Consider the following 12,365-nt stretch of genomic DNA (forward strand, 5'->3'; position numbering starts at 1 on the left):
CAGCTGAACAGAATGACTAGATAATCTCTCTTGTTAGTTTTGTTTATATATGTGGATAGTTTTTACATTTCCTTATGCAAACATATGTATAGGTAGATATCTAGAGTCTGGACATGATTTTAAGACTTATATAGCTTGGGTAGAAAAACTGAAACTCTTTTGTTACTAGATGGCATACAATGCAGATAGGTAGCCAACAGACTTGGTTTCCCATTGGGCAAGTTGAGGCCACCTAACCAATCTATGTGGTGTAAATTTGCTTTATAAACTAATGAAAAAGGAGGATCTACCAAGCTTAACAGAAATTAATTAATTAAAATAAAATAAAACAAAAAATTATTTTATTCATAAATATAATAAAATAATATTTATAAATTTATGTTAGATAATTTAAAAATATGTATCTCTTATAACTAGTAGAATGACATTCAAAATATTAATGTGGTTGATATAGTCCAAGGCTTCATAAATATAACACAAAAAAATTATGTTAGATATTTTAAAAATATGTATCTCTTATAACTAGTACAACCACATTAAAAATATTAATGTTGTTGAAGTAGCCTAAGGCTTCATAAATATAACAAAAAAACTATGCCTTAAAAATGTACACATTTACCTAATTAACCATGTATAAATTGATTATGGGTCAACTTTAACTTGAGAAAAAAAAGGAATTACATATCTTATTGTAAAATGGACCATTTTGCTAAATAAAATTTGCTTATTTATTAATTTCTCCATCTAATTAGAATATGAACTTATTAGAATTGGAATAATCTCAAATCCCTAGGAAATTGGTGGGTGGGGAACCCACTGACCATTTTGCTAAATAAAATTTGTTTATTTATTAATTTTCCCATCTAATTAGGAAATTGGTGGGCACATGGCACAAATATAATTTATTAAAGGTCAATGCAACCAAACAAACTCTGTAACACACTACAACCCTTGATAAACATTAAGACTAAGCATATGTTGAGCATATTCCCTTGAAAATCAATCTAAACGATCACTTGAAAAAATAAATCAACAAATCTTTCATCCAGCTTAAGTTGAAATCTTCGTCACATAAATTTTATTTTTTTTTGTATGTTGTTAATTTTTTTTAAATAAAGTTTATTTAAATAAAAAAATTATTATGCAATATTTTTTATATAAAATAAAAAATCAAGGGATCAATGTTCCATACATGGTTCGCCGTGAGGCTCCCAATGTAATCGATCGCTCGGGTTTCCAACTCGTAAAACGTATTAATAATTATGCCCAGTCCCTCCAAGCTCCCGTTAAGCTCCTCCCGTAGAAAATTCCAGAGCGGATGAGATTCCGGATCACGCCACGATACCGTCAAGTCGGACCTGCGGAGCTTAAGCCCGAAGATGAGCTCCGATACATCAAAAAACTCGTCGTCGCCGGACGAGGTGCGGTTAAAGACGGAGTGCATGAGAGACAACGCGAACTCGCCGCACGTGTAGAAAGCTACGCTGGGGATCCCGCGGTTGGCACCCGCACGGCGAGCCCATCCCGTTGTCATGTCCACGATGATGCAGCATACCGGAGAAGAACCAACCATCTGTTGATCCAACCATTCTTGAAACGCGGCCGCCAGCTTGTGCGAGGAAGCAAAGAGCAACGGGGCGACGTGCATGGGGACGTTGTCTGTGCTGTCGGTTCCCGGGGGCACCCCCTCGATAGGAGGCAAAGGAATAGGTACCAGCCGGATGTCCAGATTCGAACCCTTCTTACTAGTCATCTGGTGATCCAACCATTCTTGAATAGTTCTCCAACGTTGCCTTATATCTCATTCCCAACGCCGTTTAATGCATTATTCAACGTATTCCTTGTGATGTCTCCTTTCAATGCAGGTTGTATATCAACAACGCATTTTCCTTATTTCTCCAACACACGTTATCATTGCGGCATATTGTAATTTAGGGTTTTGAAGGCATTATTTCTACACCCTTCATCACATTGTAGAATGCCATCCAATGCACTACATTGATACGCTGCATTAAAATGTATCCATCAAAGCATTGCATTATTATCCTCCAACGCACTGCTTTAATTATTTTTCAATGCGCTGTTTTAATTGTGTTATTCTATGTATTTTTTCAACGGTCCCTTGAATTGTTTGTCAATGCTCATTGTTTCTCAACACCTTCATTAAACACTTCAAAAAAAACTTACGAGACTAATAAGAAGTAAATGAAAGTTTAATATTTGTATATGAAATAATTTAAAAATTATATATACTTAAACCTTTATCATTAATGAGAGTGAGCACTTTTGTCATATTAGTTTCATGCTTCTACCATTTTCTATTACAATTCATTTATGCCATTAACTTTTTAGGTTTTATCTCTAAAGACTTGTTCTTTAAAGTGAGAAGAGTGAAGCTTGAAACATGCAGTGGTTGCATGATTTCATTTTAAACTTAATATGGTTTTAGAAAGCATGAGATTGAGGAATAATGTACATTCTTTGGGTTTAAGTCAATTAGGAAATGAAATGCATACAAGTTTTCTTGCTCAAGCCATTGCAAGTGGACTTTGTAAAATAAACATACATGTTCTTCACTGGCCAATCTAATTCATTAATAAGTTACTAGCATTAACTCCACCTGAAATTAAAAGAAACCTCGAAAAGATTCACAAATACAAGTAACAAAGATGTTTCCAATGCCTTCTCTTGAAACAAGTTTAATACATAATGTGTATTTGAAGATCCACTCTTGAATTCATGACCTCATTGATGACCAAAGGCTTATGAAAAATTAGGTCTTGCATCATCATCACATTCCTTCAAAGCAAAATAATATGCAATAGTCAAAAATAAAGTGCAAGATGTTGCATTAATTTGGAAAAAAATATACTTTTTGTTTGAAAACCAATTTAATATTCAGGCACATGAACCAACTTAATAACCGAAAAACATCATTGTAGAATGCAATCTCCAACAATGATGATGCAACTAGCATGACTTAAAAATGCTACAAAATGCTTATGAATGCTGAGGCTTGAAGATGCAAATCAAAGAATGAAAACCAAAGTAAAGAACAACCAACAACACAAAATGTTTGCTTATCATTTGCAATGCATACCATGGAGACCTAGGGCTTGAATTTTCTTGAATAAAACAATCACTACACAAACCTTAATGCATTCAATAGAATGAGAATGAAGATGAAGAAAGATGAGTATGTGCGTTATGCATCATGAAAGCATGGGAAATCATAATGTTTAATGGCATTGAGGTCATTGAAAAATCTAATCCATCATAGACATAGCCATTGAAACCATAAAAAGCAGAGGGGGCCCAAAATTTAAGTATTAGGCTAAAATTTTTGGGTGTTGTTGTAATAGCTACAACAGCTATGAGTTGCACTTTTTCCTCCAGGATTGTTTTCGGGTCCTTATTGTGCCATTCTTTAGTTAATGACTACAAATATATGTCCTACAACTCCATGCCTTTATCAACTTCGACGTCAAATTGCTCTAGGATAGTTTCTTCCATTTCTCGATCTTCCGGATGATTCTAATTGGTGGAATGGATGTATTTGTCATTTGTGTTCTGGTGGGGGTAGACTGATTACCGCATATCTCTCTCTTGTTGTTGTTTTGTCTTATATAATTATCCATTTTCTGATAGTTGTTGTATAAGTGCAAACTGATTGTGCTCTTCCACATTTTTGGATGACATAATGGAGATACCTTTCTTCATTATTTTTTTTTTTTTTTTCTTCCCAACTTGGTGAACCCTTCTTGATATTGAGTTGGGGATGTCATTGCACTAATTTGAGTGTGGTTTCCTAGAAACTCTCAGAACTAATTACCATATTCATAATATTTGTGGCAACTTAATAGGATGTTTTCATAAAAGCTTGGTTGTTCCTAGATTTCATCCTTGCTGCTTAAGAGTATGCTAGTTGGGGGTGGTTGCAAGAGATCTAGATAGGAACAGAGGTGTGCATAAGAGGTATATTAGTCATGTTTGGTGGTTTTATATATCATCACAAATTTTCCAATCACATTTCCAATTCCTTCTAGGATGTCGTAGTCCTAGTACTCTTGGGCGAGAGAATAAAGGCGTATACAAACTGGTTTCGAGGATAAATAGTCTTTCTTGGTGTTGAACTTTTGAACCCATAGTTTCATGAATATACCCACTAAATCCATGAAATGTGAGCCTCCCTAGAAGATTTTTTCCTTGTCGTCTATGTTTTTGAAGATTGTAGTGAAAAACTGTTTTAAGCATAGTTTAAGTTCTAGATCCCCTTTGAGCATCCAATTTTTTCTAATCCAACTTATCAACATCCTTTCTAATGGCCAAAGTTCGACAAATTGGCATATAGTGGCATGTAGCCACATATTTTCTATTTTCACTCCTATCTTCTTTGGAGGAATCTCTAATAAGGGATATTTTTTGTTTGTGATAAGGAGAAGCCTGCTCCATTTGTGGCAGAGGTTGTTTGATTATGAGGAGTTACAATGGAGGACTCTGGGACTTGCGCGTTGGCAGAGGTAGATTGTAGGGTTGCCTTTGTTGCTGATATCGATTCATTCTTTTTTATTGTCGGTTGATTTGATCTAATAACTATGACATTTCAGAAAGAGTTGCTTAGTCCTCTACACCTCATCTCACCTCAAAGGGATGCCATGACTCTAAATAGAAAGTGTGTATAGAAAACCTTAAAAAAACCCTAAAATGACTCAAAAACTCCAAATTATAGCAAAACTAATCCTTTATCTATTTAAAAATAATTTTCAATTAATAAAATTATAATTAATTTTTTATATTTTAAAAGTTTATATTATGTATTTTAATATATATATATATATATATATATATATATATATAAATTAATTAAATGAATTTATTTTATAAATATATCATATTCTCTTAGTCCTAATCTAACATGATCAACATGATCAGATCTTGTAACATTTTTTTGTCTTTAAAAAATATACACAAATTTTGATCTGGAATATTTTCATCATTCTATTTCTTTTTTCTAAAAATATTTCTTCACATTTCAACAAAGAGGATCCAATCATTCGACATATTTTGACAAATTGGTCACTAGTACTGTCATATTTTAGTTTTGTCATATAATTAAAATAAAACCATATAAATTCATATTATTTAATATTTAAATAATAAAAAATAATAATATAATATAATATTTAATATTTTATAAATATATTTTTGAATAATAATAATCTATAAAATCTAGATATCAAAGTAAGTTTTTGTTGATAATCCAATTAAAAATACTAAAACATCTTCAACAATAATATCAATTAAAAATATATCATCACAAATTTTCCAATCACATTTCCAATTCCTTCTAAGATGTCGTAGTCCTAGTACTCTTGGGCGAGAGAATAAAGGCGTATCCAAACTGGTGTCGAGGATAAATAGTCTTTCTTGGTGTTGAACTTTTGAACCCATAGTTTCATGAATAGACCCGCTAAATCCATGAAATATGAGCCTCCCTAGAAGATTTTTTCCTTGTCGTCTATGTTGTTGAAGATTGTAGTGAAAAACCATTTTAAGCATAGTTTAAGTTCTAGATCCCCTTTGAGCATCCATTTTTTTCTAATCCAACTTATCAACATCCTTTCTAATGGCCAAAGTTCGACAAATTGGCATATAGTGGCATGTAGCCACATATTTTCTATTTTCACTCCTATCTTCTTTGGAGGAATCTCTAATAAGGGATATTTTTTTGTTTGTGATAAGGAGAAACCTGCTCCATTTGTGGCAGAGGTTATTTGATTATGAGGAGTTACAATGGAGGACTCGGGGACTTGCGCGTTGGCAGAGGTAGATTGTAGGGTTGCCTTTGTTGATGATATCGATTCATTCTTTTTTATTGTCAGTTGATTTGATCTAATAACTATGACATTTCAGAAAGAGTTGCTTAGTCCTCTATACCTCATCTCACCTCAAAAGGATGCCATGACTCTAAATAGAAAGTGTGTATAGAAAAACCTTAAAAAAACCCTAAAATGACTCAAAAACTCCAAATTATAGCAAAACTAATCCCTTATCTATTTAAAAATATTTTTCAACTAATAAAATTATAATTAATTTTTTATATTTTAAAAGTTTATATTATGTATTTTAATATATATATATATATCTATATATATATATATATATATAGATATATATATAAATTAATTAAATGAATTTATTTTATAAATTAATCATATTCTCTTAGTCCTAATCTAACATGATCAACATGATGGGATCTTGTAACATTTTTTTCTTTTAAAAATATACACACATTTTGATCTGGAATATTTTCATCATTCTATTTCTTTTTCTAAAAATATTTCTTCACATTTCAAAAAAAATCCAATCATTTGACAGATTTAGACAAATTGGTCACTAGTACTGTCATATTTTAGTTCTCTCATATAATTAAAATAAAACAATATAAATTCATATTATTTAATATTTAAATAATAAAAAATAATAATATAATATAATATTTTAATATTTTATAAATATATTTTTGAATAATAATAATCTATAAAATCTAGATATCAAAGTGAGTTTTTGTTGATAATCCAATTAAAAATACTAAAACATCTTCAACAATACTATCAGTTAAAAATACTAAAATAATTTAAGTACAACTTCAACGATACCTTTTCTCAAATATTATTTTAAAGCTCTCTCCTATCGTATTACCTTTTGGGCTGCAGTGAAAATTGAGCATTGTTTCAACATGGTGGAGGGTAGACTTGACTTTCAAGCGCAGCACTTTCTCATTCCAATTCTTGAGGTGGTTAAGGTTCTCGCCTCGTGCAGGTACTATGGTTGAAAGACCGCGTAGGTTTTTTTTTTTTTTTTTAATTATTAATTTTATTTTTTTATTTTATAGAGTGTATTTTTATTTTAATTATTAATTTTATTTTTCATTTTATATATATATTTATATAAAAATGTTATGAGCAACCATTATGAGTAGTTAAAATTTAAAATTAAAAGACTGCTCATAATAAAGTGACTATTTTATCTTTTTTTATTTTTATTTTAATTATACTATTGACTATTTTATCTTTATTTTATTTTAATTATACTGTTATTATTTTTTATGTAATTTGATCTAGTCAAAATGTTCATAGAACAAGACATTACAACATTTTTACCATAGTAAATTAGAGAACACCTCTGAACAGAATAAATATATATTTTAATTTTAGATTTTATTAAATGTTAAAAAAATCAAACATTTTGAATTATTTATTTATTTATTTTAAATCCTTGTCACACTCTCTAAGACATTCCAACTCAGATATGGACATGCACTTCCATGAAAGCGGGTGCCCTTACAGCAGGGTAGAGGCAGAGGTAGACCCCTCTTTCCACCTTGGCACGGTTTGGGCTTGGACCGATTTAATGCCAACATCCCTCATCGCTAACAGAGCAGTGCCCTTGCAGCGGGGTAGAGGCAGAGGTAGACCCCTGTTTCGACCTTGGCACGGTTTGGGCTTGAACCAATTTAATGCCAACATCCCTCATCGCTATTAGAGCATGGTGGTGGAGCTGGAATCTATAGATGTCTGCAATGTAGGCAACAATGCTTGGGCTCTACGAAACATGCTTGATCGCTATCTTCAAGATCATGAGGAGAGCTGGTTGGTGCTCGAGGCTCACCTCCTCAACTTCGATTACTACTAGGGCCACGCTAAAGTTGCGATGAAGTAAATGGTTGGTGCTCTAGGCCTCTAGTTACATTCATTGAGAACTTTTATCTCTACTTCATCTGTTGGAAATAATACTGAGAGGGGGGGTGAATCAGTATTATCAAGCAATTTACCAAATCTTCCTTATTTGATCTTTTGAATTATTCTTGCATATCAGTACCATAAAATAATGAGCATGAATAAAGAAAATAGACAGTTACACCAAAGAACACAAGATGTAAGGTGGAAACCCAATGCGGGAGAAAACCACCTGCTGCAATATGTCTCTATCTTCTTTCAAGAAATTCCTTTTACAATGATTTTGTACTGGTGCAGTCCTTTACCAGTACGCAGGCTGCAACCTGCAGAGAGCTACAACTCTCTCTCGTTTTCCAGTCTCTCCTGGAAGGGAGCTACAACCCCCTACTTCTTTTCATGAAGAAACAAATGATCAACAAGTATACAATAGATACAGTCCACTACAGATATCAGTAATTACAGAAACAACCCAGAACACCTTATGAACAGAAATATACAGTCAACAGATCATCTTAAGACAGGGACGCATATTTTCTTTCTGTGACCTGCGACTGGACGCAGTCTACCTTCCACTGTTCTGCGTGCCGACGCACTGTTCCTCTATGCTTTGCTGCGACCGGCGCACCCAGCAGCACTATCGCGCCGCGTCTTTCGCTTCAGAGACGCACCCAATCACACAGTCGCGCCGCGTCCCTTGCCTCAGAGACGCACCTGAGCTTTTACTTCACTGTGTCCCGGCGCACTTGCTCTTCACTGAACCTGCGTCCCTTCATATATAAGAAATATGAGGACTTCAGAACCAACCCAAACACTCAGATCCACAGATCTGATCATGCGCCATAGAGATCATAGTCCATTAGAAGATTCGCCCTTATAGATCTAGACTAGATCTCACCAAGAGATGTTCAACCAAGATGATGCTCAATCCAAATGAACTCCTTTGCTTTATATAGGCAAGCTTCTCCCCAAAACATGGAACAATACCACGAGCCGACACCATAGAAACACAAAACCGTTGGCTAGATACCACACAAGAAACCCCCACGTGCATTTCTCTGCCTTGAAATGTGTGCACTGGGCGGACGCACCTCCTGAACGGCTGGCCTGCGTCCCTGGACGCGGGTTCTGTATGGTATACCTGCGGGGACGCACGTGCTGAACATATTTCCTGCGTCCTTCTTGATTTATCACCTGAATGGGTTTGCCATCAAGGACAACACCTGAATCATAATGCCAACAATCTCCCCCTTTGGACTTGATGGCAACCACATAATCTTCAGCTTCATTCTCCCCCTTTGACATCAAAGGCAAAGGATATGCTCCCCCTATGCTCATGCATCTCCAGATTTGTAACCAGAAATCCATCATGAAGGAGATAGAGACATATTGCAGCTATTTCCAAGATCTCCTTCTCCATAATGCCAACAATGCATTATGTGCTCCCCCTGAGCCTATACCACCAATAGGAAGATGATCAATAGTAAGATGATGCATCAACAACCCCCAGCTTTTGCCTGAGGTATTCAAAAGTGTCCCTGGGCAACGGTTTGGTGAAAATATCAGCAACTTGTTCCTTAGAAGGAACATACTCCAACTTGACCTTCTGTTCAAGTACTTGTTCCCGGAGAAAATGGTACTTGATTGGTATGTGCTTGGTTTTTGAATGCATAACCGGATTCTTTGAGATGCTGATTGCACTTGTGTTGTCACATAAGATAGTAATAGGAGGTGTACAAGTGATGTGATAATCCTGCAAAGTCTGCATCATCCAAAGAAGTTGGGTGCAACAAGAGGCAGCAGCAACATATTCCGCTTCAGCTGTAGACAAGGCAATTGAACTCTGTTTCTTGCTGAACCAAGATACCAGTCTGGAGCCCATAAAGAATGCACCGCCACTTGTGCTTTTCCTGTCATCCACGCTTCCGGCCCAATCTGCATCTGTGTAAGCATGAAGAGTGAGATCTGTATCTCTAGGATACCATAAGCCATAATTTTGAGTCCCTTGAAGATATTTGAAAATTCTCTTCACTGCTTGAAGATGAGTCTCCTTTGGATTTGCCTGAAATCTTCCAACTATTCCAACTGCATGCATGATGTCTGGTCGGGTACCTGTCAAATATAGTAAACTTCCAATCATAGATCTGTAGGTTGGTTGATGTACTGCTGCAGATTCATCATTTGCACTGAGACTACATCCTGTGACCATGGGTGTACATACTGGTTTTGCATCTTCCATGCCATATTTCTTCAAAATCTGCTTGAGATACTTGGTTTGAGATAAAAAGATTCCTCCTTCCTTCTGTTGGATTTGCAAACCAAGGAAATATGTCAGTTCTCCTAGCAAGGACATTTCAAATTCTTTCTGCATGACTGAGGCAAAGCTTTGACTCATAGCTTCTTCATTGCTGCCAAAAATAATGTCATCTACATACACAACAAGTATTAGCAATTTGTCATTTTCAACTTTTATATACAGATTGCTATCTGCTGAACCTTTTAAGAAACCTTGTTGATGAAGATATTTGTCCAACCGGTAGTACCAAGCCCTTGGAGCTTGTTTGAGACCATAGAGAGCCTTTTTCAATCGGCATACAAGATTTGGATCATTTCCAAGAATGAACCCATCTGGCTGTTCAATGTACACTTCTTCTTCCAAGTCTCCATTCAAAAAGGCTGATTTCACATCCATTTGAAATACTTTGAAGTTCTAAAAACTTGAGAGAGCAAGGAACATTCGGATGGCCTCAAGTCTTGCAACAGGAGCAAAAGTTTCTTCAAAGTCTATTCCTTCTTGCTGCGCATACCCTTTACAAACGAGTCTGGCTTTGTTTCTAATTACTTCTCCATTTTCATTCAATTTATTTTTGAAGACCCATTTTGTTCCAATAACATTCTTATCTTTTGGTCTAGGAACCAGCTCCCAAGTGTTGTTCTTTTCGATTTGCTCAAGTTCTTCATCCATTGCTTTCACCCAACATTCATCTTTGCATGCCTCTTTCACATTTTGTGGTTCGGTGGAGGAAAGTAATGCCAAATAGCTTGAAGCTTCTGCAACTGTTCTTCTAGTTTGTATACCTGCTTCTTTTTGTCCCATGATCTGAGATTCTGGATGGTTCTTCTGAACATATCTGGATGGAGTCTTTTCTTCTATTCTTGTCCGTTCTTCTGCTTCTTCGTGAGATTCTTCTTGAGATTCTTCTTGAGGTTCTTCTTCTTCATCATTCTGTCTTTGAGGGTAGCTCTCATCTTCTTCGATGTCTTCACGATGTATTTGCCTAGGAATATATCCCTTTTCATCAACCACTACATCAATGCTGTCAACAATTCTGCCAAGTCTTTTATTTTAGCATTTGTATGCTTTGCTATGTGGAGAATAGCCAAGAAGAATGCCTTCATCTGCTCTAGGATCAAGTTTGCCAAGCTGCTCCTCAGTATTCTTGATATAGCATTTGCTCCCAAAGATTTTGAAGTGCTTTACCGAAGGAGTTTTACCACTCCAGAGCTCATGAGGGGTTTGAGTGCTGTTCACCCGGACATTTGTCTTGTTGAGAATAATAACCGCAGTATGTGCAGCCTCACCCCAGAAGGTTGCGGGGGTTCCTGATTCATCAAGCATAGCACGAGCCATTTGTTGGATTGTTCTGTTCATTCTTTCAACAACTCCATTTTGCTGAGGCGTTCTAGCTGTAGAGAATTCTCTCCTTATCCCATGTTCATCACAGAAATCGAAAAATTCATTTGAAGTAAATTCCCCACCTCTGTCAGATCTGAGGCACTTAATTTTGTGACCTGATTCATTTTCAGCCAAGGCTTTGAAGGTTTTGAATTTTTCGAATGCTTCATCTTTGTGCTTCATAAGTCCTAACCAAACAAACCTGGAGAAATCGTCAATAAATAATATCAAGTATTCCTCTCCTCTAGGTGTTCTTTTTCTGAATGGTCCACATACATCTGTATGTACTAGCTCAAGAGGCATGCTGGCTGATCCTTCTTTCTCTGGAAAGTTAGTTCTGGTTTGTTTTCCAAACTGACATGATCTGCATATGGTGTTGTCAGGAATTTTGATATCTGGAAGATCGCGAACTGCCTGATATTTGCAAGCTTTCCTTATTTGTGAGAAGCTTAGATGTCCCAACCTTCGATGCCATAACCAGTGCTCTTCATTCTTGCTTAGATAGCATTGTTGTTGTCCTTCATCAAATATGTATAGATTATTTGGAGTTCTCTTTCCTTTGAGAACTGTTTTACCTGTATCAAGATCACGAACAAGGCATCCATTTGATCTGAATATAACCTCGGTTCTTTGATCACACATCTGGCTGACACTTAGTAGATTATGCTTCAATCCATCAACAAACAAAAAATTTCCAGCCTTAACATCTTCTTTTAAAGGAGCAATACCTTTTCCTTTTATAGTTGCAGGAGTATCATTTCCAAAAGAGACTTTCTTTCCCTTTTCTAAATTAGAATAAGACTCAAGTTTTTCTTTATCACCTGTCATATGCTTCGAACATCCACTGTCAATGTACCATAGATTTTCTTGTCCTTCTGCATAAAATGCTATCCCACATCTTTCTGTTTGAGGTTCCTTTATTCTCCATGTTTTGGCGCCTGAGGCTTGTTCCT

General features: G+C 35.4%; 1 protein-coding gene across 1 annotated transcript; it reads right to left on the bottom strand.

The window, feature by feature from the left end:
• Positions 1–1,153: 1,153 nt before the first annotated feature.
• Positions 1,154–1,753, bottom strand: LOC149155830 (scopoletin glucosyltransferase-like). Its single transcript, XM_089444542.1, has one exon. The coding sequence runs from the start codon at positions 1,751–1,753 to the stop codon at positions 1,154–1,156; it is 600 nt and encodes a 199-aa protein (XP_089300668.1).
• Between the last annotated feature and the right edge of the window lie 10,612 nt (positions 1,754–12,365).

Source organism: Pinus tabuliformis, chromosome 9, assembly GCF_031772625.1.
Source record: "Pinus tabuliformis cultivar Carrire ecotype Pingquan chromosome 9, CPIR1, whole genome shotgun sequence".
NCBI classification, from domain to species: domain Eukaryota; kingdom Viridiplantae; phylum Streptophyta; class Pinopsida; order Pinales; family Pinaceae; genus Pinus; species Pinus tabuliformis.

Bases quoted from the DNA above. Each gene is read 5' to 3' on its own strand.
- LOC149155830 (XM_089444542.1), bottom strand. From the start codon at position 1,753: ATGACTAGTAAGAAGGGTTCGAATCTGGACATCCGGCTGGTACCTATT.